This window comes from Aspergillus karnatakaensis (genome assembly GCF_047715665.1).
Source record: "Aspergillus karnatakaensis strain CBS 102800 unplaced genomic scaffold BJY04scaffold_1, whole genome shotgun sequence".
Classification (NCBI taxonomy): domain Eukaryota; kingdom Fungi; phylum Ascomycota; class Eurotiomycetes; order Eurotiales; family Aspergillaceae; genus Aspergillus; species Aspergillus karnatakaensis.
Window position 1 is genome coordinate 127,963 of NW_027395713.1, and position 27,874 is coordinate 155,836.

At 51.2% G+C, this 27,874-nt stretch overlaps 15 protein-coding genes across 15 annotated transcripts; 11 read left to right on the top strand and 4 right to left on the bottom strand.

The window, feature by feature from the left end:
• Window positions 1-367: 367 nt before the first annotated feature.
• Window positions 368-1,232, top strand: BJY04DRAFT_212309 (protein kinase family protein; the record flags this gene model as incomplete). The annotated part of the gene is made up of 2 exons (XM_073714551.1): window positions 368-588; window positions 638-1,232. 2 exons carry the CDS (start codon window positions 368-370, stop codon window positions 1,230-1,232), a joined length of 816 nt encoding a protein of 271 aa, XP_073577079.1.
• A 34-nt stretch (window positions 1,233-1,266) lies between these two features.
• On the bottom strand, window positions 1,267-1,889 carry BJY04DRAFT_397 (uncharacterized protein). The gene has a single exon (XM_073720283.1). The coding sequence runs from the start codon at window positions 1,785-1,787 to the stop codon at window positions 1,302-1,304; it is 486 nt and encodes a 161-aa protein (XP_073577080.1). The 5' UTR covers window positions 1,788-1,889; the 3' UTR covers window positions 1,267-1,301.
• A 2,553-nt stretch (window positions 1,890-4,442) lies between these two features.
• BJY04DRAFT_175494 (uncharacterized protein) lies at window positions 4,443-4,876 on the top strand. The gene is made up of 2 exons (XM_073709331.1): window positions 4,443-4,776; window positions 4,837-4,876. The coding sequence occupies exon 1, from the start codon at window positions 4,598-4,600 to the stop codon at window positions 4,760-4,762; it is 165 nt and encodes a 54-aa protein (XP_073577081.1). The 5' UTR covers window positions 4,443-4,597; the 3' UTR covers window positions 4,763-4,776; window positions 4,837-4,876.
• Window positions 4,877-5,044: 168 nt separating this feature from the next.
• On the top strand, window positions 5,045-6,667 carry BJY04DRAFT_212311 (prion-inhibition and propagation domain-containing protein; the record flags this gene model as incomplete). The annotated part of the gene is made up of 1 exon (XM_073714553.1): window positions 5,045-6,667. The coding sequence occupies one exon, from the start codon at window positions 5,045-5,047 to the stop codon at window positions 6,665-6,667; it is 1,623 nt and encodes a 540-aa protein (XP_073577082.1).
• Window positions 6,668-8,132: 1,465 nt separating this feature from the next.
• On the top strand, window positions 8,133-9,827 carry BJY04DRAFT_212312 (major facilitator superfamily domain-containing protein; the record flags this gene model as incomplete). The annotated part of the gene is made up of 4 exons (XM_073714554.1): window positions 8,133-8,920; window positions 8,968-9,201; window positions 9,249-9,496; window positions 9,544-9,827. 4 exons carry the CDS (start codon window positions 8,133-8,135, stop codon window positions 9,825-9,827), a joined length of 1,554 nt encoding a protein of 517 aa, XP_073577083.1.
• A 499-nt stretch (window positions 9,828-10,326) lies between these two features.
• On the top strand, window positions 10,327-11,631 carry BJY04DRAFT_175498 (tyrosine-protein phosphatase). The gene is made up of 2 exons (XM_073709332.1): window positions 10,327-11,030; window positions 11,086-11,631. The coding sequence occupies exons 1-2, from the start codon at window positions 10,499-10,501 to the stop codon at window positions 11,415-11,417; spliced, it is 864 nt and encodes a 287-aa protein (XP_073577084.1). The 5' UTR covers window positions 10,327-10,498; the 3' UTR covers window positions 11,418-11,631.
• Window positions 11,618-12,720, top strand: BJY04DRAFT_175499 (rRNA-processing FCF1 family protein). The gene is made up of 3 exons (XM_073709333.1): window positions 11,618-11,736; window positions 11,787-12,182; window positions 12,231-12,720. Exons 1-3 carry the CDS (start codon window positions 11,701-11,703, stop codon window positions 12,369-12,371), a joined length of 573 nt encoding a protein of 190 aa, XP_073577085.1. The 5' UTR covers window positions 11,618-11,700; the 3' UTR covers window positions 12,372-12,720.
• Window positions 12,721-12,880: 160 nt separating this feature from the next.
• BJY04DRAFT_175501 (FAD-dependent oxidoreductase) lies at window positions 12,881-14,324 on the top strand. The gene is made up of 3 exons (XM_073709334.1): window positions 12,881-13,087; window positions 13,137-13,720; window positions 13,765-14,324. The coding sequence occupies exons 1-3, from the start codon at window positions 13,056-13,058 to the stop codon at window positions 14,193-14,195; spliced, it is 1,047 nt and encodes a 348-aa protein (XP_073577086.1). The 5' UTR covers window positions 12,881-13,055; the 3' UTR covers window positions 14,196-14,324.
• Window positions 14,325-14,488: 164 nt separating this feature from the next.
• BJY04DRAFT_465 (Zn(II)2Cys6 transcription factor) lies at window positions 14,489-17,367 on the top strand. Its single transcript, XM_073720450.1, has 11 exons — window positions 14,489-14,585; window positions 14,649-14,695; window positions 14,756-14,810; window positions 14,864-14,991; window positions 15,036-15,051; window positions 15,101-15,316; window positions 15,360-15,625; window positions 15,672-15,686; window positions 15,730-15,918; window positions 15,965-16,428; window positions 16,473-17,367. The coding sequence occupies exons 1-11, from the start codon at window positions 14,522-14,524 to the stop codon at window positions 16,963-16,965; spliced, it is 1,953 nt and encodes a 650-aa protein (XP_073577087.1). The 5' UTR covers window positions 14,489-14,521; the 3' UTR covers window positions 16,966-17,367.
• BJY04DRAFT_429 (uncharacterized protein) lies at window positions 17,156-18,460 on the top strand. The gene is made up of 2 exons (XM_073720365.1): window positions 17,156-17,622; window positions 17,703-18,460. Exons 1-2 carry the CDS (start codon window positions 17,345-17,347, stop codon window positions 18,313-18,315), a joined length of 891 nt encoding a protein of 296 aa, XP_073577088.1. The 5' UTR covers window positions 17,156-17,344; the 3' UTR covers window positions 18,316-18,460.
• A 1,060-nt stretch (window positions 18,461-19,520) lies between these two features.
• Window positions 19,521-21,593, bottom strand: BJY04DRAFT_175512 (sugar porter family MFS transporter). The gene is made up of 5 exons (XM_073709335.1): window positions 21,497-21,593; window positions 21,410-21,448; window positions 21,296-21,357; window positions 19,988-21,241; window positions 19,521-19,934 (listed from the first exon to the last, which is right to left on the bottom strand). The coding sequence occupies exons 1-5, from the start codon at window positions 21,549-21,551 to the stop codon at window positions 19,692-19,694; spliced, it is 1,653 nt and encodes a 550-aa protein (XP_073577089.1). The 5' UTR covers window positions 21,552-21,593; the 3' UTR covers window positions 19,521-19,691.
• A 1,557-nt stretch (window positions 21,594-23,150) lies between these two features.
• BJY04DRAFT_478 (translation machinery-associated protein TMA46) lies at window positions 23,151-24,678 on the bottom strand. Its single transcript, XM_073720466.1, has 4 exons — window positions 24,496-24,678; window positions 24,421-24,438; window positions 23,806-24,347; window positions 23,151-23,749 (listed from the first exon to the last, which is right to left on the bottom strand). Exons 1-4 carry the CDS (start codon window positions 24,550-24,552, stop codon window positions 23,344-23,346), a joined length of 1,023 nt encoding a protein of 340 aa, XP_073577090.1. The 5' UTR covers window positions 24,553-24,678; the 3' UTR covers window positions 23,151-23,343.
• On the top strand, window positions 24,679-25,260 carry BJY04DRAFT_477 (uncharacterized protein). Its single transcript, XM_073720463.1, has one exon. It carries the CDS (start codon window positions 24,806-24,808, stop codon window positions 25,142-25,144), a length of 339 nt encoding a protein of 112 aa, XP_073577091.1. The 5' UTR covers window positions 24,679-24,805; the 3' UTR covers window positions 25,145-25,260.
• Window positions 24,812-26,360, bottom strand: wos2 (Hsp90 cochaperone SBA1). The gene is made up of 4 exons (XM_073709336.1): window positions 26,123-26,360; window positions 25,633-25,958; window positions 25,402-25,572; window positions 24,812-25,344 (listed from the first exon to the last, which is right to left on the bottom strand). The coding sequence occupies exons 1-4, from the start codon at window positions 26,148-26,150 to the stop codon at window positions 25,264-25,266; spliced, it is 606 nt and encodes a 201-aa protein (XP_073577092.1). The 5' UTR covers window positions 26,151-26,360; the 3' UTR covers window positions 24,812-25,263.
• BJY04DRAFT_175521 (ESCRT-III subunit protein VPS24) lies at window positions 26,361-27,793 on the top strand. The gene is made up of 2 exons (XM_073709337.1): window positions 26,361-26,814; window positions 26,874-27,793. The coding sequence occupies exons 1-2, from the start codon at window positions 26,767-26,769 to the stop codon at window positions 27,510-27,512; spliced, it is 687 nt and encodes a 228-aa protein (XP_073577093.1). The 5' UTR covers window positions 26,361-26,766; the 3' UTR covers window positions 27,513-27,793.
• Window positions 27,794-27,874: the final 81 nt, after the last annotated feature.

Consider the following 27,874-nt stretch of genomic DNA (forward strand, 5'->3'; position numbering starts at 1 on the left):
CAACCTTGAGCAGGCAGCTATTTCTTCCTTCTTCTCAGTCACGTCACCAGTGACCACAGGACTCCAGTTCTCAACCCATAATGAGAGTCCCACTCACTCAAGTCAAGAAACTCCGAGAAGATCAAACCAGGCTTGTTGCAAGTAAGAATCGATCTATCAACATTAAATTCTGGCAACACTCCACAGCGCCCACTCCACTGCGCCCACTCCACTGCTCCCCGTCGTGGGTCAATCCTAAACTCCTTGCTCAACAGTGAGTTATAACCATAATCAGCACTCTTCTAAAGTCCTGATGCCAAGAAAGGGAGGCTGGAGAGCACGTGATTAGTACTACCTGGTGATAAATCGATCACCGCAGGACAAGATCATGGAGCATGTCAACATGTATTCTCTCAATCGGATGCTAGGTGAAGAACTAGGTATAGGGTCGACTGCCTCGATTATTAGAGTGGGTAATGGAGTGGTCCTCAAGTCACCTCACTATACACAGAGTCGGTTATCGAAGGAGACTGTTGAAGAGATCAAAAAGGGCTTCAAGGTTGAGGAGGCGATCTTTCAGATCTTAGGTGCACATCCTAGAATCGTCCCGTATGGAAGCACTCTTGCTTCTTCTCTCACCAGACTCTAACAGACCCAGGTTTCTCGGTGTCTCCCATGACCCCTCAGGCCTCTTGTTAGCTGAAGCCGGCGGCGGTAACCTTCAGACCTATCTTGATCAGCATGCCGGCATGACCAGCCTCGCGTTGCGGGTGAAGTGGTGTTCTCAAAGTGCAGAAGCTATAGCCTTTATCCACCAAGAAGGAGTTATCCACTCGGATCTGCGGCTCGACTGCTTTCTACTACAATCCAACGATCTCCTACTCTGCGACTTTGGTGGTTCTTCAACCACAAGTGGCAGTATCGATGGTGGCCATCTGCCCGACTCCGGGTTCTTCAATCCGAACAAGCCCTGGGTGTCTACTCAGGAAACGGATATTTTCAGTCTGGGGTCAGTTTTGTATACGATCATGACTGATCATTGGCCGTATCGATCGCCGGGCCCATTCACATCGGTCCAGGAAAAGGAGTTATATGCAGACAAGGTGGATAAGTTGTTTTCTTTGAGCAAGTATCCCTCAACGGATCACTTGGTTGGCGGCTCTGTGATACAACAATGCTGGGAAGGCCAGTACAAGGGGGTGGAAGAGATACTCCATGACCAAGCATCCTTGCTCTATCCCACCAGCCACTAAATCAAGGGTTTCTGCAACCATGTCTTCCACATTTTCCTCTCACTCTGCTCGAGGCTAATGAATTTCATCTCATATGCGACCAAGTAAATCCAAGACCCGCTTCCTGTCCCCGTCACTATACTCAGCCACAGCCACCAAATCCTCTGGTGTCCGACACTCTCCGTCTTCCAGGTCTCTTGTTGCTCCAGCACTCAACAACGCCGCAACAGCAAAGACGTTTCCGTACAACACGGCAATATGCAACGGAGTCTGCTGTTTTTCATCCTTATAATCCAACTGAGAAGAATGATGAAAAGCTTTCAAGAGAACCTGAAGACAACCCCGATAAGCAGTATCTTGCCTGTTCTTGTGTGCTCTGAGAAATACATGCAAGGCGCTCGTCAGTTCTCCTACTTCGAAGCTCGCACCGTCTCCGTGCCGTTTCAATGCTGAGCTGACGTCTTGCGGGTCTGAGACCAGGTACTTCAATCGATTGAGGGCGAGGGCACAGTCTCTAGATAATATCTGAGCCAGCACCGTTCTTCGGCTCTCCGGTTTGGACGTTGCAGTTCCCATACTGACATTTATATCTGCGCCGTGCTCCAGGAGCTTATTAGCAACGTGTAAGTTCCCCTCAATCACAGCGCATGCAAAGGGCGTAATGCCGTGAAAATCAGGGGCGTCAATTTTAAGATCATATTCCAAAAGACGCTTGGTGAAGAACAGGTCGGGGTCGCCCTGTTGCGCAACAAGGTGTAGACTCGTTATGCGCATGTCAAGGTTATGATGGACGGATGCTGTTGAACATCGCAACTTCGGGTCAGCGCCTGCATCTAAAAGAGCTGTGAATATGGATTTTCGATGATCGTGGATTGACTGATGGAGTGCGGTCATTCCATGTTCGCCGTTCGGCCTGTTGATATCCAGGATCTCCATACACCGTTTCGACGAGAGAAAGTACTGAGCCCAGGCGAGTTTCTCGTAATAGACTGCGACGAACAGCGCATCTAGCTCGTAAACATGGCTTTCCACCCTATCTGTCTTTGCGCAAGTAATGTCAAACCCTCGAGATATCAACAGATCCAGAGTATCGTTCACTGCCTTCGGATACTCCTTACCGTGGATCGTGATCATTTCAAGGATCGTCACGCTAGCCACAGCTCGACTGTAAAGCGTATGTCCGGTGGCGTAATGGGTGTTGATATTAAAAATGCAGTTATCAAGCAATAGCCTCAGCATTGGCTCGTTATGATGGTGCATTGCAATATCAAGGGGTGTAAGCTGCTCCCCAGTCCCATCCAAACTCAGAGGATCTGCACCCCTCGACAACAAATTTCTCGCCGCGGTGATATTCCGTCTCGATACTGCCCGATGAAGGGGCGTCCCGGCCGCCCAGCGCAGACGGTTGTAGAAGTCTCCAGCTGAGCACCACATCTCAGCCTGGGCCTGAAGGCTTCCTCGGGCGTGGATCAACATGTCGATGGCCAGTGTCATCTTGTTGCCGGACATGCCATCGTGCTCGAACATCTCGTCAGGTATATTAAGGACCCAATGTAGTGGTGTCTCGCCGTACTTGTTGGGTATGTCGGCGCGTGCACCCTTCGCAACCAGTTTGAAAACCATAGGGAACTTTCCATTCCGACAGGCGAGGAGCAAAGGCGTATCTCCATTGTCATTGCGTGCGTTGATGTCGACGCCGAACTGCCCGATCAGTAACTGTGCGGTCACGGCCAGCCCTAACATCGCACAGCCATGCAGGAGTGTATTCCCTGTATCCAAACCGTATATCTGGCGCAGCACAGCAGACTCGCCCCCCATTGCGATAAGATTCTGGTACACTGTAGTAGTATCATTGAGCTCGGCAGCTTTGTGATCTAACCTGAAGCCCGTACCATTTCCATGAAATGTCCTAGAGGTGAACAAAAAGTCTTCTGGGCTACCGAATTGCTGGTATTGCAACCTCGGCCAGAAGCTCTCATAGTCCAGAGCCGCGGTCATCGACCCGTTTACAACACCGTTGCCGAGATACTCGTTCGCCTTCTTTTGCACCTCTAGTGGCATTGGTTGGTCAAAGTAGTCGTACATCCGGACAAGGATCGCTTGCATCGGAATATACTGGCGCTCGGCGAGGACCGTCATCCATTTTAGGGCTTCCGCAGGGTTGTCGTCTTGATCCAAGCCACCGTCACCTAAGGCAATATCAACCAAGCCTCTGATGACCGGGTTCTCTCCAGGAAAGTTGGAGTTCCAGTCTGGGTCAGAGCTGATCTGAAGCGCACTCCTCTGTAAATGTTTCATCACCCGCAGGCGAAGCGGAACACAGATGTTCTTTATATTAAAGTCCTCCCTCGCAAAAGCCAGAGGGTTGTTCGACAACTGCGCAACTTCTTGTTGCCAGAACCCTTGTTTCTCGCCACCAGCAATCCTGATTGCCGTGCGTAGTCTTCGCTTCAGGGGCAGCTTTTGGATTGTGCACGCCAACATGGAGAATATCTCTTCCACATAGGGTGCATAATCCGGCCGGAGGAGAATAGATCCCTGCGCAAAATTCACAAGCGGAGGCTCCCCAATCTTCAAATGCTCGACATTAGTACTGCGCAGTAGAGGATGCTTGAAGGGGTGGTCGCCATCCAACAAGATCCTCCACAGAAGCAACCCAAGTGAGTATACATCAGTGAGTTTCAGAAAGTGGTGAGGGTACGGAAGCTGTTGTCTAAACTCTGGGGCAGTCCACGGAGCCGTGCCACCGAGTAAGCGTGCTCTATCGCGCTTTATGTCGGCGAGGAAAACTGCAAAGCCAAAGTCACACAGTTTTGCGTGGTAGCCCTTGTTGTGCGGAAAGACTAGCACATTCTCGCTCTTGACATCTCCATGGACGATACCGGCGTCATGTAGTGCCGCAAGACCTTTCGCGACGTCAAGAAATATCGCCTTCTTCGCCTGATAAGACAGTTGGTGCTCGCGCTGGAAAGCAGCCAGATCACCTAATTCGGAGCGTTCGAGGCATAGTACTGGAGAAACACCGGGCTCCTCTCCAGGCCAAAATGTCCACTCGAACGCAATCAAGGAGACGATACTTGGATGCGTACGAATCGGTGCGTGTGTCAGGACCCGAATCTCGCGTATAATATCCGCTGCTCTCTGGCGGTCTTCTAACCCCCAACCACGAATATGCTTGCGCGCAGTCAGAGTAGGGCTTTGGGTGACAGCGTTGACAACCAGTGTATTTCCTCCCGCAATCGACGCCGAATAACCTTGACCCATAGATCTACCACTGTCCCCTTGCGAGTCCAGCTGAAATAAAGCGTCGGTGTTATTGGTGATCCCTCGGCAATTTCGACCCATCCACAGCCCCATAATGGCAAGCTGGGTGATGGCCATGTCCGATGGGGAGCCCTCACTCTCAGTCTCAACCAAGGTACTGGCCTCGCTCTGTCGGATCCATGACTTGGACCGTTCGACAAGTGTCGTTTTCGAGTCGAATGTATAATTCGATGAACTCATGTTGGATCGACTGCGTAGTCGTGGTCGCTGGCATCCAAGGGCCGTGAAGTAGAATAACAAGGCAGGTAGGATGCACCCCGCTGGGGTCGGTCTGATCACCCGCTGACAGGATGAACTGAAGAGAAACGAAGCGAGCCAAGCAAAACAAGATCTCACCAAGGCAGCGCCCGGGGCACAAGTGATCGAGGGCTTTACGCCGTGTGATTGGGCACAAGCTGTCTTAGCGGCTTACGCCCCTCTCGCCAGGCTGACACGCGATCAACCTCCTCCAAGCCCAGTTGAACATCCAGCAATCTCCTCCACTGCTCGAGGTTGATGGTGTGGTTGCAATGGAGCTTGCCGGGCTTGTGTTGAGCGCGGTGGCCCTTTTTGACAGCTGTCTGAAAGGGTATCAGCTGGTTTCCGATATCAAAGGTCTTGGACAAGACTCTGCGATTCTTCTCTGTCGTTTGCAAATTGAAGAGAAGAGACTGACTATCTGGGGGCGAACGGTCGGTCTCGCTGAAGAAACGTGTCGTCTTCCTGCCGACGAACTCGATACGATCCTGACCGTGCTTAAGGAGATCAAGAGCATTACCCAGGAAGCGGCAGAGTTGAAGAAGCGATATGGCGCAAGTTCAGATTCGGACCGAGGCAGCTCAGACGAAGTAGTTGAATACATTCAAAGCTCGGCTGTCCTTCTCGATCTGAGACGACGCATCGATGCAAAAGCCCAATCCTCACGCCCGTCATGGAAAGCTGGTCTCCGGTTCATGTTCGATCGGAAGAATTTCGAAAAGTTGGTGGTCGACCTGCGCGAGTTGAACAACGGTTTGTATGCCTTATTACAAGCACCGCAGAGAATGTCCTCTATGCATGATTTCAGCGAAGTATGTCTGCTGTCATCTGCCAGTGACGACGCTCGGAAGCTCGCCACCATCCGCGACGCATCTCAATCCACATATGACACTCTATCTCGTACGGTCGACCAGCGGCTGCACTTGCTTCATCTTCAAGACTATTCACCAGAAGTCCTGAAGGGCTCGTCGAAGTGTATTCCTCTTAAGAAGCTCTCAATGGTAGAGACAAGAACCACCGGAAACAGAAGCATCGCGCTTCTGAATGATGAAGCGACCTTGATTGAATGGAGAGCTTATACAGACGATGAAAACAACCATGAGGTAGTCGGCATTTTAGAAGAACGAATCGCTGGTCTATCAGTTCTTCTCGGGCAGACACCCAAGCCGAAGGAGTTTCAAGTGCTGGACTGCGTTGGGTACTGCCACGACGAGTTAGAGAAACGTTTCGGTATCATATACAACCTTCCGACGCTGGATCCTGACTTTATCCCAGAGATCGTGTCGCTCTACGACTTGATCCATCCATCAACTGGTGCGGAGAAAATCTTCCCCAGCCTTAACGACCGGTTTCAGCTATCCAACACCCTAGCGAACAGTCTACTGCAACTGCATTCAACGAAGTGGCTACATCGTAACCTTCGCAGCTCACACATTCTCTTCCTCAAAACAGGCAAAAACATGGTATGGTTTCACGAGCCCTATATATGCGGCTTCGAATACTCCCGCCCTGATGATATCAACGCGATCTCCCTCCCTCTTCGGCCAGGGGAGGTGGAGGTGGAATATCAACATCCAGACTTAGCCGAATACCCTCGCGTTGGGTACTGTCGTGAGTATGACGCTTACAGTCTGGGTATCATACTCGCCGAGATTGGGTTCTGGCGGCCGATCGCCGATTTCCGCAAGCCAACGTACACTCCAAAGAGAAATCATCGACGGCTCTTAGAGTACCAGCTTAGTGGAGATCTTGCGCATCGGATGGGGGTGAGATATGAGCAAGCTGTGAAATTGCTGTTGACGGAAAAGGCGTACGAGGGGGTCACAGAGGGCGAGCAGCTCGTGGCGTTTCTGGATAATGTTGTAACAAAGGTTGATCTGCGCTGTCTGGCCTAGTGCTTATGACCTTTCATTGAGAAGCATGTTCATGTACGACATACAAGCGTGTAGCTTTGTCTTGAAACGGCCAGGTTCCCAGTATCTACTTGCTCCCATGGTAGTGTCTCTTCGCCTCTAATTTTGCCCGGTTCGGAATGCTTGTTTACGAGACTTGGTCGTGCTTGCCAACTGGCAGCATAGCGAGCCAGAGTGAGTATGGAATGTACACTTTAGGGCTGTGCAAGGTCTTCTTTGTTCTTTGATAGCCTGTCAAGCACTGAAAATGTTCCCAGAGGCCTGCCACTTCAGTCACACACTCCACTGTTGGCATGTACCCTGAAGGCAGGGGTCTTTACCCCGCTACATCTACCCTTATTGATTAGGCAAGTCCGAATCCAGGAGACTCACTCATGGTCAAAGGACAGATTAATCAGTCCTTGGTGGCGTATTGAGTGACATTCCCATTGATGCAAAGGCCCCCCCCCTCAGCCCTTTACATCCGGTAACATACAGACAATCGCAGCAGCCTTAAAAGAAGACACCCTCTTTTCGTGCTTCTAATGCAATCTTGAACTCGTCAACGAGCACTTCCCACTGAGCTATCTCCAAGGCAAGAAGATGGACTCCCCATCGATCAATCCATAGCTAATCCCCAGCCAGATTCAGTTCAAATCCGCTACTCAACTCACCGCTGCACACGCCATGAGTATCATCGCGGACATCGTCTTCACTGCGCAGTGGGTGATTCTCGCCCTGAAATCACTCGAGTACATGTTCTCGGCTACCTATGTCCACTGCTCGGCTATTGCACTGGCTCTTTCCTCGCTTGCCCTGCGGTATGATTTCTAAAGCGCACTTTCCAAGGATACCTGTGCAACGCTACCGATGTGTGTCTCCTAGTGACGCGATGGGAAAGATCGATTAGAAAGGTTAAGCAATGTGGTTTATTTCATGCTGGAGAAGTGAATCAACCGACTGGGCAAGAAGCTGCATTCAAGTCCTATCTGCTCGGGAATGATGGCATACGGACTTCTGACAGCGAGCTTCAGTTTTCGGAAGAGGACTCTGTATTCAATCCGATGGTTTCGTATTGTGTAAAATATCTTTTCTGTACTCCAAGTCAAGCTCTTCAGCGGTCCTATAATATCTCGCAGCAATAAATACCAGAATCAGTGCACCGTATGTGTGCTCAACAAAGACCACAGCAACTCGGAATTCCGTTCCGAGCCAAGGGTTACATTGATCTACAACTCATAAATCCTTCCATCCTGATCTCATGTCTTTCCTCCATGCAAACCGAATCGCCGTATCTGCCCAGGAAAAGTGATGATATAAAGAGAATCCTCTCTTATAAGCTTAGAAATTTACCTCGGAATTGGTTCCGCCATGGTCTAGCTTACTAGCTCATTCCTTGCACCCTCCCACGCCTTTATCAACGTCGAAAACCCTTGTTTCTATTCATTGCCAGCCAAAATCGATCAAAATGTCTCAAGTTCAGGTGCAAGAGGAAGTGTTCTTGGAGACCTTACAACCCAAATACACCCCTCACTCTCACGCTCAATCCCAACCCGCCACCGCGGACCCAAATCATGGCTCACCGGAACGCACCCTCAACCGAACCCAAGGAGTGGCTGCAGTTGTCGCCCTGACAGGCGTCAGCTTCCTAAACACCATGGGCTCCGGAATCCTCACGGTCGCGCTCCCAGCAATGGCCACCGACCTCGGTCTCAACCACGACATCCTTCTCTGGCCGGCAGCCGTGTACGCCCTAGCGGCCGGATGCACGCTGTTGATCTTCGGCGCTGTCGCAGATGTCGTCGGTGACAAGCGCGTGTGGCTTACAGGGAGTGTTCTTTTTGCCGTCTTCACATTAGCTTGTGGACTCGCGCAGACAGGGAACCAACTGATTGCGTTTCGGACGCTGCTCGGTATTGCCATCTCCATGTGTCTGCCCTGTGCTGTGAGTCTTATGACGCGTACATTCCCGCCGGGGAAGGCGCGGAATATGGGTTTTGCTTCGATGGGGATGGGCCAGCCGCTTGGGTACTCTGTCGGGTTGATTCTGGGTGGACTCTTTGCGGATACGATTGGCTGGCGGTATGGGTACTATATCAGTGCGATTATCAATGCGGTATTCTCGGGGTTGGCGTTTTGGAGTCTACCGCGCGAGAAGCCGAAGACTGTGTCTTTGTTGAAGGGGTTGAGCGGGATTGACTGGGTGGGTGCGCCGATTATCAGTGTGTCCCTGGCTTTGCTTTCTTTTGTGCTTGCGTAGGTGGTCCTCTGCCATTTATTCAGAAAGTACTGACCCTCTGCAGCCAGATCACAGAGAGCTACCACATGATTAGCGAGCCCTATATCATTGCTCTGTTTGTGGTCTCAATTGTTCTTCTCCCGGTCTTCGTCGTCTGGGTTGGATGGCAGGAAAGGCATGGCCGACCAGCACTCATCCCGAACAGTCTGTGGAAGAATACTCTCTTCACAGCAACCTGTATCGTTGTGTTCTTTGCCTGGGCGGAGCTCAATGCTCTGCAGTACTTTACCTCTCTTTAGTATGCCCCATCAAAGACCGATGTTGAGCTCAGTTAACAATTCTTAGCTTTCAGGAAATTCAACACCTCTCGGCCTTTACTTCATCACTGATGTTCCTGCCAATGGTCATTGCTGGGGCACTCACAAACATCTTCACGGGCTATACGGTCGACAAAGTCCGGGTGGGCTGGCTGGTCTTCGTGTCGGCCATCTTCAGCACCGTCTCCCCGCTGCTCATGGCCGTGGGAGACCCGGACTGGATCTACTGGCGAGGTCCTTTTGTCGCAATACTGCTAAGTCCCATACACGCTGATGGTTCGTCATCTCGCCTTACATAGTAGCCACGCTAATTCAGCTTTCAGTTCTCTTTACTGTGTCCAATCTGATCATATCACGCGCATATCCCGGACAGAACCAAGCTCTGGCTGGTGCCGTCTTCAATTCGGTCTCTCAGGTTGGGAACTCTGTCGGGTTGGCTGTGAGTGCCGCAATAGCTGCATCTGTCACGGACCACTCTCCTGAGCAGGATGTGTTGAAGGGGTATCGAGCGGCGTATTGGCTCATGTTTGCGTCTATGGTTTTGGTCACTGTGGTAAGCTACTTCGGTCTTCGAAAGGGGGGATACGTCGGAAAGAAAGACGAGTAAGGGCTCGTATAGCCTGTCCGCCAATCAAAATAAGTCATGAGACGTATTCTGTGCTGCTCATTCCGATGTGGCCGACGGGAAGGCCGGCAGTATCACGTTGGGGTAGAATTTGATACGTCTGCGCTGGCACGAGGCCAATCGTGTTCGACTAGAGGTTGCACGTTAGCCGAAAGCAATCGATTAAGTGCCCGTTGCTCGTACCATAGCAGCCAAGGAGGCTTGACGTGCTAGGTCTAACCTCGTCCTGATCCTTCCACCCAGAAAAGGGTGTTTCAACTCAGAGCTCGTAATTGTGGAGGAGCGGACTCCCCCTTTAGGTATCCCGCTTGCCACCCTCACGAGATTCATTGCCTGTTTCGTACAACTGATTTGGTCTACCCTTGGTGCTTGACTCCAAAAAGGGAACTGTGAGTCATGCCGACTCGTGCATGTGGGCAGAGAGCCGGCTATAATGGGGAGCCCGAGCTCTATACGAACTTCCTCATTTGGCGATATACAGCCCTGGGATTCAGCTAGCGGGGCGGGGTGGGACGAGATCCCCCACTTCAGCTTCGGGACTTTTGTCGATCCCCTCTTCCATAAGAGAGCCTCGATGCGACCAGCAGGGGTGTCCACAATCCAAGAACAAGCAAACATTTTCTACCACTTTAATACGCTCCATACCCTGCACCATGCCAGTCTCTTACAACCTCCAAGAGCTTATCGCAACCGACATCAAGACAGCTCTGGACGAGGTAGCCGTCGCCGAGATTATCTCCCAAGCACCCTTCGCAACTGTCCCCGGTATATTCAACCTCCGCGATATCAGTAATGCCACGACTGTTTCATCTGCTTATCCGGCCGTCGTTCGGTCCGGCCTGGCCTACCGCGCAGGAGCACCATCGTCTCAGTTGACTGACGAGGGGCTGGCGGCTTTGAACGCTCTCGGCATTAAGAAAATCTTCGACTTGCGCCGACCCGACGAGCGCACAAAGAAGCCGAGTCCCATCATTGACGGGGTAGAGGTGGTCTGGATCCCCGACGCAATCGGAGGAAAAGCACACAGCGCAGCACTGGCCGCACCACCTCCGGACCCTGAAAAGTCCATCGAGTCGCTGATCGAAATGTACCTGGGTTATCTCGAGTCTCATGCACCATCCTACACCGCGGTCTTTGAGCATATCAGAGATGAGCCTGATAAGCCGTTTCTCTTTCACTGTTCGGGTAGGTCGCTTCATTGAATCACAATCCTTCAGAAGCTGATTAGAGGTCAATACAGCTGGTAAAGATCGCACTGGTGTCCTGGCGGCTCTGATTCATCGTCTAGCAGGGAGTCCCGATGAAGCCATCGTCCACGATTTCACGCTGACTCGAGTTGGTGTCGAGCCCGGCCGTAAAGCTCTTCTTACAATGATGCAGAGTCTATACGGCGAGTCGGCGTGGGAGAATCCCGTTCTTCTTGTTCTCTGGGGAGTGCACGCGAGCGGTCTGACAGGATTCTTGAAGGTTCTCGATGAGACCCATGGCGGGGTGACGGGCTATCTGAAGAATGAGCTGGGTTTTTCTAATGAAGATATCGCGAAGATGCGGGAGAATCTTCTACTGAAGTAGGACGGCATGATAGAATTCATGATGTAGCTAGGACCCTGCTTGGAATTAATCAATGTCAATTTATGCAAGAGATATGCAGGGTCACTCTTTCCTGTTTTAGATGGTCTGCATTAGTGCGCTGCGAAGACACGTGATCAAATACCTACCTCTGGCGAAAAGTCGGGCCGACAATATTTTCTTGGTCCTCCGAGACTGCTTCAAGCAAACACTGCGCCTTTACCTGACAGCATCTCTCGTTTTCCCAGAAAGCTCACTTTCACTCGCTTTTTATCTGACCGTCAAGATGGGTGTCGCTAAGAAAACCAAGAAGTTCGCGCAGGTTCGTGGTCACCAACCAGCTCAGTCGAAACACCCGCTGATCCCCAATAGATGAAGCGCACGATCAAAGCCCGCGATGAACGCCTGAAAAAAGCCCCGGAGAAGCCCAAGCAAGAGAAACCCGGCGAGGAGGTCGCCCGTCATATCCAAGCCGCCCCCACGAATATGTTCTTCGCCGCAAACACTGCCCTCGGCCCTCCATACCGAGTCCTCGTCGATACCAACTTTGTATCCCACGCGATCCGCGCGAAACTCGATTTGCTCCCGGCGATGATGGATCTGTTATACGCAAAATGTATTCCGACATTCACCGATTGCACAATTGCGGAATTGGAAAAATTGGGTGACAAGTATCGCCTTGCGTTGAGGGTTGCGAAGGATCCGCGATGGGAGAGGGTCAAGTGCTCGCACAAGGGCACTTATGCCGATGACTGCCTTGTTGACAGGGTATGTTCTCCGGTTCCACCTTGATGGCAATCGCTAATGGTAAAATAGGTATCGAAGCACCGAATTTACATCGTCGGGACCAACGATAAGGATCTCTGCCGCCGACTCCGCAAGATTCCTGGTGTTCCGATCATGAAGGTCGCCAGAGGAAAGTTCACCATCGAGAAACTACCGGACTCTCTAGACTAGTGGCGCACATCTTAACCGTGCTTTTCTCAACACCAACAGCAGCGCCGAATGCTGGCTCCCATCCTGCAGATCGTCGCAGTTCAAGTCGGCTACGGCATTGGAGGAACTTCGCAATCTCGCTGACGGCTCGCGCATATTCACAAGACGCCGCAGCCTATGGTCGCATTGTCTCTAGGCAAAGCGATCGACCTCATGCTCGTATTCGGCAAGCATGACATGTCGCCGAAGTCGGCACATCAAGTATTGGTGGGCTCAGCGACACAAGACATAATACCGAGCAAACCTTGTGCCCAGTCTCACAAGGCTTTCCAGCTCAGCCTGACCACAAATATCAATGGAAAAATATCCGTTCAACTCTCCATCAGTCTCCGCCGAACCAAACTAGCGTAGCCCATTCTCCAATTCTAGACGAAATCGTAAAATCATACGACCTCTAATGGTGCCTGTCTTCCCTTTAAGCTCCATGGTACGAGGTTTGGCCGCGAGATGTTACACTTGTTCAGCGGCCTCGCGATAAAGCTTGTTATCGGCGGCCAAATCTGACTCACGGCCGAGCATCGGCGAACCGACTGCCTTGCCGTTGGAGCTGTTGGAGCTCAAGAGCTGTGGGGTCTTTTAAACTACATTCTCCCCCTCATTTTGATCTCCAATCCATTTCTCTCACAATTCGTGTCTTTGTCCATCATGTCAGAAAAAGAAACCATCGTCGTTATCGGGTAAGTCCGCCCAAAATATAGTTGCCCGCCAATCTACTAACCAACCCAGCGCCGGCGTAATCGGGCTCTCCACAGCCCTCTGCCTCCAAGAACAACTCACTCCCTCTCAACAAATCCTGCTCGTCGCCCGCGACTGGCCTAACACCATATCCGTAAACTACGCCTCGCCATGGGCAGGCGCACACTACCGACCCGTCCCCGGGACCTCACCACAAGCCCTCCGTGAGGAGAAGCAAGCCCGCCGAACATATCAGCATTTCAAAACTATGATCCAAGAACCAGGCTCGGGTGTCAAGTCAGTCGAGGGACTTGAGCACTTGGAGAACCCACCAGCGGAGTACTTCGACAAGCAAGCGATCGGGAACTCATATGCGCATCTCGATGGCTTCCGACAGCTGAGAAAGGATGAGCTACCCGGTAGCGTGACATGGGGTGTGCGATATAATACCTTCGTGGTGAACTCACCCGTTTACTGCGCATACATGCTGCGCCGGTTCGTCCTGAAGGGCGGGCAAACGAAAGAATATACGCTTGCAAACCCACAAGAGGCCTTTTATCTAGCGCCGAATGTCAGGACCGTGGTGAACTGTTCTGGCGTCGGGTTCGGGGACCCAAAGTCATTTATCATTCGAGGTACGAATCCTATAATCTCCTACGGACGAAGACTAATCCATCAGGCCAAACCTGTCTCGTGCGCAACCCATGCAATGTAACCCTTACACGCCAGAACTCCGACGGCAGCTGGTCTTTCTGCATCCCTCGTCCGCTGGAAGGTGGCACGATTATCGGCGGCACAAAGCAACCGCACAACTGGGACCCGAACCCGTCGCTCGAGACGCGCGAGAAGCTGCTCCGGGAGGCGAGCAAGTGGTTTCCTTTTACGCCGGAGAGCGGTGGGAAATTTGACGTTGTTCGGGATATTGTTGGGCGGAGGCCGGCGAGGGAAGACGGGTTGAGGATTGAGGCGGAGAGGTTGGATGGGGGGAGGACGATTGTGCATGGGTATGGGGCTGCGGGGAGGGGGTATGAGATTTCTTGGGGCGTTGCGGAGGATGTGGTGAAGCTTGTTAAGGAAAATGGGCTGCTGAAGGAGAGGGCTAGGCTGTGACTGAGTTCACTGAAGTGTTGTAGTGAGAAACATCAAGTGATGAGATCCTTCAAGCATGCTGTATACATAGGCATAGGTTGGAATTATATATATTTGAGACCATAATCGACAATACATTGCATTTGTGACACGACGCTTGGATTCAGATTCTATTAAAGTTCTGGGTAAGAGGGGGAAAAGAAAAAGAAGAAACAAACCTGAAGAATTCCTCGATATTCCCAAATCGATGAGGCTGTATGGAACCTCGGAGCCGAGGGGGATCTTCTTTCTCTTTTTTCTCCCACCCCGTAACCGCCGAACCCCGAGACTCACCAGCCAACGCCCAAATGCAGTCTGCGAGGCTGAACAAATCCTGCGACCAGTGTCGAAATCGCAAAGTCCGTTGTATAGGTTGGTATCTCCCATAGATTATCTCTTAACTCCACTTTTCGCCCAATGCTCACCATGACGCAGTCCCTCCTGCCTCGCCTGAAGGACCCATCGCTTGCACTCATTGCATTGTGAGTCCATCAATCAATCCTCACATCACGCTGTGTACCCCAATATGCTAACTAGTCTAGAAACGCAATGAGACGTGTCAGTTCAGTCATCTGAAGCGCAAGCTGCGACAAAAGGGTACACAGAATACCAGCAGCAGTGTTTGATCGCTTGCATCTAACAGCTTCAAGTCTCACCCGCTCCTCAAAGTACGCCGAGTACAGACCATCCCCAACCATCGTCGGATCCACTCATCGATCGTCTTATACGAAATCCGTCAGAGAGCGCCGTACTCGTTGATGAAACGTCAATCCTGACGGTGAGTCCTTGAAGTAATGCAGCTTCTCAAGCTAACAAGAATAGGTGCACAATGATCGAGGTACTCAGACTGATCGCTATAGTTTGACTACTCTGCTTACCATCTCTAGTACCTAGTTCGGGTCTTGCATTCTTCTCCGATAAAAGAGTCAACTCTCTGGTGAAAAGACTAGGTCATACTCATGTCAGGAAGCTGGTGCATGAGATTGACAAGTCAATCAGAACGCGTCTACTCGCGAGACCTGGAAAGGATCTCTCGCTATATACGCTAGCCAAAGTCCAAGCAGAGTTGGTGGTTGAGCGAGAGGCAGCGTCTCATATTCAACGTAAGTGCTGGCACAACCATCTTGTATCTTACTGACGGAACAGGCTACTTCGACATTCTGCATCCGATATATCCCTTTCTCGATCGCCAATCATTTGAAGAGAAGGCACGAAGGCCTGATTTGATCCACGTCCTCGAAACGGACTATGCGTTTTGCGGGCTATACTATGCGATATTGGCCCTTGGCTGCCAGTATAACGGACTCAGCTCATTTATTCCTGACAACAGCCATGCATGGAAGCTCTTTCAGATCTCACTCAGTCGCTTAGATCGCATTCTCATGACAACAGAGTCTTTACCCAATCTTCAGGTATGTTTGACATCCGAGATTCCGTCCGTTACTAATTGAGGAACAGGCCTTAACTGCAATGGTGCGCTCATCCGATGTTGCTCCACCCGAAGCTAATTTTGCAGGCTATATTTGCTACAAATACCTTTAGCCTCCAGCTCGATCAGACCCTAGTCGCTGAAGCCGGGCGAATGGTACTCGCACTCAGGTACCACAAGTCGCTGATTAGCGAGGAATCTACTTTGTGCCACAGAATCTTTTGGGTTATATACCACATTGAGAAGCGTTACTGCTTCTCAGCCAGTATCAGCTCGGTGCGTCAATTAAATCTCATTGTGTCTCGACTTTAACAAATGATAGGTTATTGCGGACTACGACATTGGGTGTCCCATTCCGAACACCCCAGAATCAATTGTAGGAGAGTACAACTGGCTCGTGTCTTCCGTCCGCTTCGGCCGTGTTGTGTCCGTGGCATACTCCTCGCTCTTCTCAACTTCTGCCTCAACCAGGTCGGACGACACAATTCTATCTGCCATCGATCGTGTCCAAGGCTTGTTGGAGGAATGGAGGCTGTCCATACCACTCGAGTTCAGACCGAAAGAGCCTCTCCAGCGACACCGCCTGCTTGATAGCGCCTGTAAAGAGATCGCCTTACGGACTCACTACTACTATTACCAACTTGCGATCGCGCTAGAACGACTAACCCTGCATGTTAGTCGCGACATTGTCAGAAGCGAGAACAGCATGAGGGCTCTGCTCAAGACAGCGCGGGAGGTCATCAACCTGACACGATATATCGACGTGGAGCCCTATACACCAGTATTGTATGTTAAAGTTCTGACTTGGTGGGCTCTGCTAACCTAACTAGTATCCTCGCAACTCTGCCCCTCTCCGCGTTGTTTATTCTGTTTGACTTTGTGGTTCACCATCCGAACGACCCTGATACCCGGGGTAATTTGACTCTGTTGGATATTGTGGCCGGTCACTTCAGCCAGCTCGACCACGCCTCAAACGGGACAATTCAATCCAGCTACCTGTCCGAGTTTTCTCACATGGCACGACAATATGTGCAGAATGTGCAGAAGGAATCGACTGGTCATGATACAGGGTCACATGAAACTAGTTCTAGCCAGCCTACTACAGCTAATTCCAACCCCCCCTCAATCCACAGAGCTATCTCACTCGAGCACGAATTGAGCGCTCCAAGCAATCTCAGCAATCCGACTCTGATGGAAGGAATAGACTATGGTGGACTAGACAACTTCTACTTTCTCACGCCGGACAGTGACCTCTGGAGCACGGGTTTGCCATCGCTTGATGAATTCGACCCCCGAGAGTACTATGGCTCGATTTTCCTATGAAGACTCGCCCTTGCGACTGCGTGGAGGAGCACTGAGTCCAACGTCATTGCGCTAGCATCCTGCTCAGGCTCTCGGTTGGTGGCAGTAGCGATCTGCAGCGCAATTGAATCAAATCTCGGGCCCGAGCCCCATCACACTCTCATTGGTTGCATGCTCAACCATCGCCACCCTATCCAGCTGCTGATTGGACAAGGTCTCATCTTGGCACCTCGGTGCTCGGGTCTTGGCATATCTGCAAGGCTGTGCTAAAGCAACTGTTGTATAGCTTCTTCGGTGCTCGGACTTGACAGCCCCAACATTTAGATCAGCGTCCAGTACTTATACGGGATACCCCTGGAGCATTTTAAACCGATTTTGAATTAACATCTGCAAACTCAACATGTCGCTCACACCACACCAAGCACTTTCAATCGTGGTTCTAATCTACTACGTCCCTTCACTCGTCCCGACATCCTTCCTCCTCCACCGTCACAGCCTGGGCAAATCATGGGGCTGGCTATACCTTTTCATCTTCGCGATTTTTCGCGTTGTCGGCGCAAGCCTTCAGATTGCCTCCGGCTTCAATGAAAGCACAGGGCTGCGAACGGCCGCGTCGATGCTTGCGTCGGTGGGCGTAATGACGCTTTTGCTAGCTATGCTAGAGCTTGTTATGAATGTGTATGCTGCCATAGTTATCCCCTTCACCCAATGTACACATCACTCAAAAGAATGAAGCCCAAGAACTAATAGAGAACTAGTAAAACCACGCTCGGTTCCTCCGACCCGATTCCCCCGCGCGTCTGGCTTCTCCTCCACCTCTCCCAATGGACAGCATTCATCCTCAGTATCATCTACATTACTGCCGGGGGGCAGAATCTCAATCGCGCCGCCACAGTCATCGTGACATGCTTCTTCGCTGCACAGGCGATAATATCTCTCGTCTTTTATCTGCGCCTCCGCTCTGCGAACTCCAGTGTAGAGCCTCGAAAAGAACAACAAGCAGAAGAAGAGAAGGACGAGTCTGTACAGGACCACAGGATCACAATGCGGCTGCTCCATATTCTTTTCGTCAGCGCGCCATTCTTGGCTGTTCGAGTCGTCTACATGATCCTCTCAACATTCAAACGGGACTCTATCTTCCCGGAGGATCTCAACGATGGAGAAGGCAGCGACCGATCTGCCCTTCCTGATGTCTACATCGCGGCGTTTATGCAATACCTCATGGAATCTATCGTCTTTGCCCTGTTCATCTGCGCGGGATTCATCATGCCTTCGTTGAGAAAGCGGAAGCAACAAGAAAAGGAGATGAACAGTGAAGAAAATGGCTCGCAGGTTGAGCTTCGGGCGAGGGAGAGGGGAGAGTCTGTATAGGCTGTTTAGATGCAAGCTCTTTTGTTTCGATACCCAACCCTTGTATTGTTGCCTTTCCTATGTTTCCTATATAGATGCTTGAGAGCGGTCATTGCAGAACTACCCAGATGCCATTTATTTTACTTCTATTTTCTCGACTACCAAACGTTAGTCTAGCCCATGCCTAACGTATGCTGAGTAGAGCAATACTTGACGGTTTCCAGTAGATACATACTAGAGAGCGGGACTGTAGGAGCTGTATCTCATAGTCTTAAAGCTAGGTATTGCCAAGCCAATCCCACCTGCAAGGTGCTACCTGTGCCTCACGTGGCTACAATACAAATAAACAGGAAGTGTAACCACCTTGAAACAATTCTTTCTCATCTCCCACTCCACCATATCAGAATCCATGCCTCCCCAGGTCATCGCCATAGGAACCGTCAGCGCAATCCACACCTTCGATGATACCCACGTCATCAAGCGCCGCCCGCCAGCATCCAGCGAATTCGCGTCTCAAGCATTCAACATCTAAGTCCGCGCCTACGCGCGACTAGGAACCCATCCTCGAATCACAGTTAGCAAAGTCATTGATGAGGGCATCGTCTTAGAGCGGGGCGAGTGCCTCCGCAAGAACCTGTAGAGCCATGTTTCAAATATTCCAATACATACCAGACTCCGCTGGGCGCAGAAGGCGGCTGAGGGGCTGCGGTATATCCAGAGCTGGGGGATTATCCATGCGGCCATGTTAGGTTCATTGACTTTGCGGGGTCGGGTATTGATGATGAGGCAGCGTTGGTTTGCTATGAGTGGTGTGCTTCTCGCGGTGAGGGTTCAGTGACGAAGGAAACGGATATCTTTGCGTTTGGGTCGGTGTTGTTTGAGATTGAGGCGGGCTGTGTGCCGTTCCATGAGCTTGGTGAGACGATGAAGGTGTTCCAGGCGATGAGGGCGGCTGAACGGCGCTTTGCTGCGAGGGATTACCCTGACTTGGAGGGGGTTTTGTTTCGTTCTGTGATTATCCGGTGTTGGGGTGGGGGGTATTCGGATATGTCTGATTGTTGAAAGAGACCTTGATAGCTTGTCGTTCGGGTAGGTAGTCAGGGTAGGATGCAGTATGATATCAAGCGATATAATAGTGGCCAAGACTTCCAGAAAGAAACATACCCTGGTATACTATAGCATTAAATCACTCATAGAAACAACATCCATTGATAAATAAGAGTTGTAGCTACATAGCACAATCCATCATAACCCTATGTAGAGCAGCGAACCACCCTACCTTTCCACCATTATCACCAACCAACCCTAATAACCCTAATCTCCATCACACTCACACACCAACAGTATTATAGTAAGTTACTAACTAAGTAGATAGGAGATTGATCCAGTCCCGACACTCAAACAGCCTTCTCAGGGTCACCGGCAACCGGGGCGGTAGCTGGGGTGGAGCGGTCCATGACCTTGAGGTTACCGTCCGCAATCTCACGTTCGATCTGGTCAAGCCTGGAGACGATGGTCTTCTTCTTCCAGGGGGCAATGCCGCTGTCGAAGACTTCGTCCATCTCCTCCAGTGTGAAACCCTTGGTCTCTGGGGCAGTCAAGAACATGTGGATGGCTGCAGCAGTGTTGAAGGCGGCGAACTAGGGTTCAGGGTTAGTCTAGTAGCTCTGTAGGGTTTATATGGGGAACATACAATCATGTACATCTTCCAGTTAATGCTCCAGAGCAGAGGCGGGACAAAGAGGGCAAGGAGACAGTTCCAGGTCCAGTTGGATGCAGTTGCCAGGGAGACAGCCTTTGCACGGACCTTGGCTGGGTAAATCTCAGCGGGGTAAGTCCATGAAGTGGGACCAATTGTGGTTGCAAAGGAGCAGACGAATAGGTAGGACATGGCAATAATAGCACGTCCAACAGCTGGGTGGTCTGCAACAGTCCAGGAAATGGCATCTGATGCAGTATCATCCTCCCTGGTTGCTCTGCCATAACCAGCCTGCAAACCTCCTTCAACATATAAGAACATCGCCTGGAAAGTGAATCCAATAAGAATAGCAGGGCGGCGGCCAAACTTGTCTAGCCAAATGATAGCTGGCAAGGTTAGGGCTGTGTTGAGGATATACTGGATGGAGGCGGTGAGCAATGGAGAGCCAGTTCCAGTGCTTTGCATGATATAGACGATGTAGTACATCATGACGTTCATGCCACAGAGCTGAGACCACATTTGCAAGCTCATTCCAAGGAATACACGCTTTGCAATGCGTGGTTTGATGAGCTCCTGGTAGCTGGTGGTGCTCTGCTCCCGTTCTAGGGCAAGAGCATCCTGAATTTCCTTGTACTGGGCAAGTACGGAAGGGTGGTTCATGTCGCCATTTCCATGGAGGCGGGCAAGAACGTGCATGCACTCGTCCCAACGGTCTTTGCTAGCCAGCCAACGGGGAGAGTAGGGGTAGAAAAAGAGGCCGACGAAATAGATGACACCAGGCACAATCTGAATACCCCAGGGGATACGGAAGGCTGCAGTGCTCTGCGTTGGATTATCAGGGCCGCCATCGATGTTGCTAGAGCCGTACTGGATGAAGTATTGAATAAGAATACCCCACGTAATGGCCCATTGCTGCAGGGAGATCATACGACCACGGATGTGCTTAGGGCTGACTTCGGCGATATAGACGGGCACCATGGCAGAGGCGATACCGACACAGACTCCAGCGACGGCACGGCCGACAACGAGCAGGGGAATGCCGTTTGCGACGCATTGAAAGCTAGACAGGTTAGAGCCAGACCATATAGTAAAAGTCGTAGGATTCAATTGGGAGGCATACAGGGCACCGATGATCCATAAGATAGAAGAGCCTTGAATAGCGCGAACTCGCGAGTATTTGTCGGCAAGGAAGGAAGAAGCCAGGGCACCGAGCAGCGATCCAAAGGGCATGGCACAGGTAATTGCACCCTATCCAGCTCATGTCAGCTGTGCTTGTGAAACAACAGTTGAGGAAAGACCAACCTGCTTATAATTGCCACCGCCGACTTGGAAATAGTTGTTGTAGGCCGCAGTTCCCAAGACACCTGCAAGAGTTAGATGTTTGCTTTTTGCTGCCGTCAAATCAAGACAACTTACCACTCATGGATGAAATGTCAAAACCGAACAGACCACCACCTGAGCCCGTCAGTCAACCGTCTCATCATATGATAACAGCAAGCATACCGAGGGTCATGAACCCGCAGAGGAAGTACACATTGTAAGATCTCTTGAGCTTCATCTTGAAAGCTACTAGGAATCTAGCACGCCCAACACGAGCAAGCTGAAGGAAAACAGCAGGGAAGAAAACAAAGGGGAATGGAAAGTGCGGAGGGCCAAGGGTCTAATATATGAATGGAATTAACCCGAGGCGAGATTGACCGTGGTAGCCATGCGCGCGACAGGATGCCCCCTCATCGAGACTTGCATTTGGCCTTTGGGAAGGCTCAAACCGTGCAGTGCAACGTAACATGGAGAGGCGCCCTAGAGTGACTGGTTAAACCTATTCAGACGGTGTTGGATGCTCACAAGACATTTAGTGGACGCCACGAAACCTCCTGGTCTTGGTATGCTCGTGTAGGTGCCAATCATCGCCAATCAGGTACTGGGAGCCTTCCCCGCCCCCAGTCTGGGGGATGAGAGGCTTGGACGCTTGAAGACGCGTGACAAGCTTGGTTGAGCCACTGAAAGAAAATAAAGAGCTGGAGCGGAGAAGGATTTGGGTGAAGAATAAGATCTGGAGGCGTGCTGGTCCAAGTGTAAGTAGGTAGGACTGTAGTACAATTTGGCCCTTTTTCAGGCGACATTGGAAACCAGCAACATAAGCCGCGGGGGTCATGAGCTCGTCCTGGGCTGGTCGGTTTAATATGAGACTAGGATCTTTTTACCTGTAGAAATGGGCCATCCACGTGTGCCACGCAAGACGCTTACTCTGTGCCTTGGATAGTTGGATTCACAAAGAACCGGGGGTTAGGGTTACCACCACCAATTGGTGGAACACCCAACAGCTGAGCGCTTGGCAGTAACAGTTACACCAGTGCTAACCAGTCTTACCATCATGAGATTCTGCTTGAGATTATATCCTCCGAAATGAAGACTGGGACGACAAGACCTAGAGGCTAGAGGCAATCCTTCACTCGGTTGCGGCCAGGGTCACTGATGCTTCCAATCAGCGGGGCTGGTTCAAATTAACCCGCCTGAACCCCGGTCAAAAGTCCTGTTTCGTCCTAGTCGCTGACTTCCCCAGAGTTCCCCGTCTGACTGTTCACCTTCAGAGATCAGACCTCTTCGTGCGGAGGGCGATGAGGTGATTTGCTGCGAGTCAGTTGAGAACTTGAGGAGGGGTTCTCAATGCCCTGGTGGGTGGCCACCGATGTCAACGGCTGGTTCTAATCCTACAACCCAATAGAAAAGGCAAGCGAAACCAGAGGAGATTCATGGCTGTAACTTGGGACTAGCACGGGTAAATGACCATGCTCTCTTAGCTTGGGGGCGGCATCTACGGGTCAATATAGACCGAGTCAGGCCGGCCATGTGCCTTCCAGACAGCTCGGTCTTGGACGAAAGAAAGGCTTTTTTTTTTCAAGCAGACAGACGTGAGAAACAAATACAATCTTGTTCTCTCGGACAATACCTGCGTGCACAGTAACCATTTTACGTACAAAAATCTACCATCAGATCATGTCAGGCAGTCTTATCATCTAACACAGTAGTATATTCCAACCTTGTGTGCCGCTGCTGCGCTAAGTCTTCTCCATGTCGCCAGAACCATCGATGAAGAATGACTCCAACAACCCATGGCTGCATTGGGTATGGATAAAGACGGCAAACACCAGCGTTCACCTCAACCACCAACCTAAGACCTCGATCGCGACAACTTAATAGCCACTCAACCTCCGGTGAAGACGGGTATCATCATAGCTATCACGATCGCACCATGATTCTAGACGACAGCCACAGGCTGATGCCAGTAAAGGGTGGGCTTCCACAACCCATTCCAAGTGCTCTGGTCACTTGGATAACTCGAGCAAGGCTCATTCCTCGCCCCCCACCGGCACCGTTTCGCCGTTGAGCTTCGCCAGTCGCTCCGCTTCCTTCTTCTCCTGTAGGTTTTCTGTCTCCTGTCGGAGAGCAGCAAGGTTCCACGCGTCGTCTTCGTCGTCGGACTCGTCCTCGCTGTCCTCGGTTCGCCAGTTGCCGCTCTCGAACATCGATCTTCCTGTGTCTTCCTTGGCTTTTCGGGCTTGTTCTTCTGCGGCCTTCTTGTCGAGACGGTCCTTCTTCCATTTGGCGAAGGTCTCCGGCGTGACAGGGGTGAGGTCTCCGGTGAGCTTGTGTCTTTCGCTTTCCAGCCAGTCTTCCAGGGTCAAGGTGTTGAGAGGAGATTTGTCCATCAAGGCTTTTTCTGCTGCTCGCTGTTCCTTTGTCTTCAGAACGAATCTGTAAGAGGCCATTAGTATAATCACGATCAAATCCGGAAAAGGGAGACAACATACCCAGGGGGCAAACTGTGTTTATACATGCACTTATCGCCGCCATTCGGACAGGTCCAGAACCAACCGTACTTCTGATTCTCGACCGCTTCGATGAAGTATTTACAGACCTTGTCGGTCGTAGTTCGTGGGTTACCGTGCTTGCTGAGGACGACGTTGCGGAGTTTCTCCTCATCCCACTGATCCATTGTATCAGTCTTCTTGGTATCTTCCTCCGTCTCTCGAGAATCGGTGTACAGATCCTTCTTCGCCGACTTCCGCTCTACACTCGGGTCGTGACTGAACTTGCATTTCTTGCCCTTCTCACAGTTGCCCTGCTTGAAGTAGACGCAAAGCACGGTCTTCGGATCCACACCAAAGGGAACCTTCTGTACCTGAACAGGCTTGAACAGCTCGAGGGCTTCCTTCTTGGCCTGCTCAGAGGCTCTCTTCTCGGCTTCGCGTCGTTGCTTCTCGGCCTCTTTGCGCTTCTCATCGGCGGTTTTGCTGTGGGAGGCCTGAACCTGTAACTGTGCGATTTGTTTCTTGGCGCTTCCACCTTTTTTCTGTCCGCAGAATACTTCGTTAGTTATTTTTTTTTTCGAGTGGCGATAGCAAGGATAGGGCGTGTTGACGTACGTTTTTCATGCCAAAGGTCTGTTCGCAAGAGCACTGTTAGCGTCATTTCAGACGAAAAGTCTTACGGCCACAAACCTTGTCATCGACCGTGGCCTTCTTCTTCTTGGGGGCATCAGCTTTCTTGGGAGGCATGTTGGCGACGTCTATATAGACCCTCTAGATCGTTTGAGAAGATAAATGTCTGGTAACCAGTGTGCTCTTGACGGTCTAGTTGAGTCGAGGCTAGCGTCGTGGAGGGGCGGGCGGAAGGCGGCTGTGGAGGAAAGGCGGGCGAGAGAGTTTTTATCCTCGTCGGCGTAAGGGAAACAAAACGGGCGATATAACCCAGTCTATGCAAGTAAAGCAGAAGAAAGAAAATCAAGGATAGTGGTGGTGGCACAGATGGATGAAAGATCCAAGTTCTCCTCCACACTGGGTGTGGGTTTCGAAGCCTTACAGTGTGGCGGGCCTTCACATAATCGGCCCTCAGCCAATCGACGTCCACAAGTCAAGTCGCTCATCATACATCTATGCAAGCAACACGATTGATGAAGATTATTTACCAGAAGTAAGAAACGGGGCTTGGGTGAGAAAGGAAAATATTGACAGTCTCATCACGTTCGTACAGCTAGGCACGTGTTGTTCATTTTTGATTTTTATGCTCTCTGGCAATGCCAGAGCCAACTTGAAGAGGTCCAACGGCGAACTCAATCGCTGTGCCATCAATCCAAATTCTGGATGCTAACTAAGTAATATGTTCGTGAATAACCGGCGATGGTGTCCATTATACTTTTGGAACACCTCCAAGTACAGGCTGGCCCGTATCCGTCCCCAACTCCTGCAAAATCTCCAAAACTCCAATATTTACGAGACCTCCTGGATCTTCGCGGACTTGTCTCCAGCCTTGTTGTCGGCCTCCTCAAGTTCGGGCAGCTCCTCGTCATCCTAGTTACAGTATCAGTACCATCGAGTTAAGACATGGCGGGCTGTCGGGGAACGTACCGATTCCTCCTCGCCGCCAGGAATGTCACCCGCGCCACCGGCGCCGGGAAGACCGCCGAGTTTCGAGAAGTCAATGTTTCCAAGACCACCCTGGTCCATGCCATCAAATCCACCGAAGTTGTTGGCGTAATCCTCCTCCGGAGCTTCGTCCTGTTCATCCTCATCAACCCACTACCAGTGTGTCAGCACCCGTCCACTACACAACCCACAATGCGGCAGGATAGTTCGTACCTTGTCGAAGTCGGTCTTGAGGAAATGGATCTTCTGCTTAGTCTCGAGAAGGCGGGGCCAGAACTCCTCCTTCAGCTCCTTCTTGCGCAGGACCAACTCGACCTCGCGGTCGCTGTGGTTGACCTTGCTGTTCTCGGGTTCGATTTCGCCGAACAGGTCGAGCGAGACATGGTACTTCACGCCCTTCTTTGAGCTTCCGGTAAATGTGACGTTCCTAGCGGTAAGGTCAAGCTTCGCCTCAGCCTTGGGCACATCAGCGGCCTTGATGTTGACGTAGAGATAGTTACGTTCGGCATCAGTGCTGGAAGAGCGCTGAGCCCATGTGACTGTGTGGGAAAATCAGAATTAGCAGCTTTTCAGAGCAGAGCGATCGCGACTCATTGCTCGATTTAGCGATTGCTGGATGACCAGGGGCTTTTGGGTGTGGTGGCAGGCTGCACACTGCCGAAGGTGGAGCGGGGAAAGAATGAGAGACTGTAGCAAAACGTACCTTCAGGGTGAACTTGAGGGAGAGACATTATGAGAGCGAGGATGACAATATGATATGTGAGTTAAATAAAGAGGGGAATGAGAGGGATAGCAATCGGGATGGTAATGGTGAAGGAAGTGAGGTGTTAGATTATCTGGTGTTTTTGGAAGGGATGTTGCAATTGGAATCCAGCCTCTCTTCGGCGGGAGAGTCAGTAGTCAGTCAGAGCTGATGATCTTTGGAAAGTACTGGAACCTACCGCCGCTGTTTGTTCTGTTTGCTCGCTTTCCCCTCAGAAACCTGCGTCACTCAGGCAGTTCTTGCGCCGCCGGATGCGCCTTGGCACTGCCAGTCTCCAGCGGATAGTGAGAGCCTCTCCGCTCACCACCATGCCAGCTTCTACAGCAGTACCGACCAACCTGACATCCTGGACTGGGCCAAGCTTGAACCTGTCGTGACCTTCACTTGTCTCACTGGCTTGCGCGACTCACAACATCAGCCTTTTGTGCTTTTCACCTTCATTGAATCCGTCACTGTGCCCCGCTCCGCTTCCGGGAATCCGCTAGACCTACGTAACAGGCACATCTAAAGGCACCACAAGCGCAAATTCACTGGTGGCTTTCAGTGCTTGATACTTAACGCGGAGGAGCCCATCTACTCACACCATGGAATCCATCAAGGCCGTTTTCTTCGGGCCGGATCCCCAGACGCAGGTATGTCGATAAGGAATGTCCTCTCGTCAGCCCACTAACTAACTCCCCTTGGTTCATAGATGAGGAAATGCAACCAGCTCATCCGCGCAAACACCCGCCAGTTGGACCGTGATATTGCTCAGCTCAAATCCCTCGATTCCAAAACGCGGCAAACCATCGTCACTGCTTCGAAGCGCGCCCAGCGGAACCCGGCGCGCGCAAAACAGGCAAACATTGAAGCCAAAATGCTTGCGCGAGAGTTAGTTCGGGTCCGACGGCAGGCAACTCGCCTTAACACCAGTCGAGCTCAGCTGCAGAGCGTGCAGATGCAGGTCAATGAAGCATTTTCCGTGCGCAAAATTCAGGGTAGCCTCCAGAAATCGACGGGGATTATGAAGGACGTCAACACTCTCATCCGCCTTCCGCAGCTGTCAGCAACAATGCACCAGCTTGCGACCGAGCTAGTACGAGCTGGTATTATTGAGGAAATGGTCGACGACGCCATACCGAATAACGAACTACTCGAGGATGAAGAGACGGAGGCGGACGAGGAAGTTGATAAGATTCTACAGGAAATCCTGGCAGGGAAACTATCTCAAGTGGAGGACGTCAAGCCCGAACGGCCGTTGGAGGAACCTCAGCCTGTCGAAGAAGAATTCGAGGATCAGGAAGCCGCCCTTGCCCAGATGAGAGGACGTCTGGAAGCTCTGAAGAGCTGAGTTTGGGGCAGCACTCTTGGGTTGACCCTTTGCAAAGTTTAACGGATCGTATGACTGCCGATCTGTTGGCTCCTTTGTTTTCTTTTGTTGTGTTTTCTCGGTTGCTTCTTTGGCGTTGGTTTGGCAGAGCGTTTTATCATCTTATATTTCCCATCCTTGACTCCGCCTGGAAGCTGGTCTTAGGTGCTGGAGTCTGGTAGAATATACTTTTCCATATGTACTTGCATCTCCCTCTACTTCACTATAATTGTAGATACAATGTCAATTAATAATATCGAACCATTGAGTGCAGGGAAGTAATTGCGCATCTAGACCTATACTCCCTAGGCTATATATATTGTACCTTCTCTCAGTCACCAGGG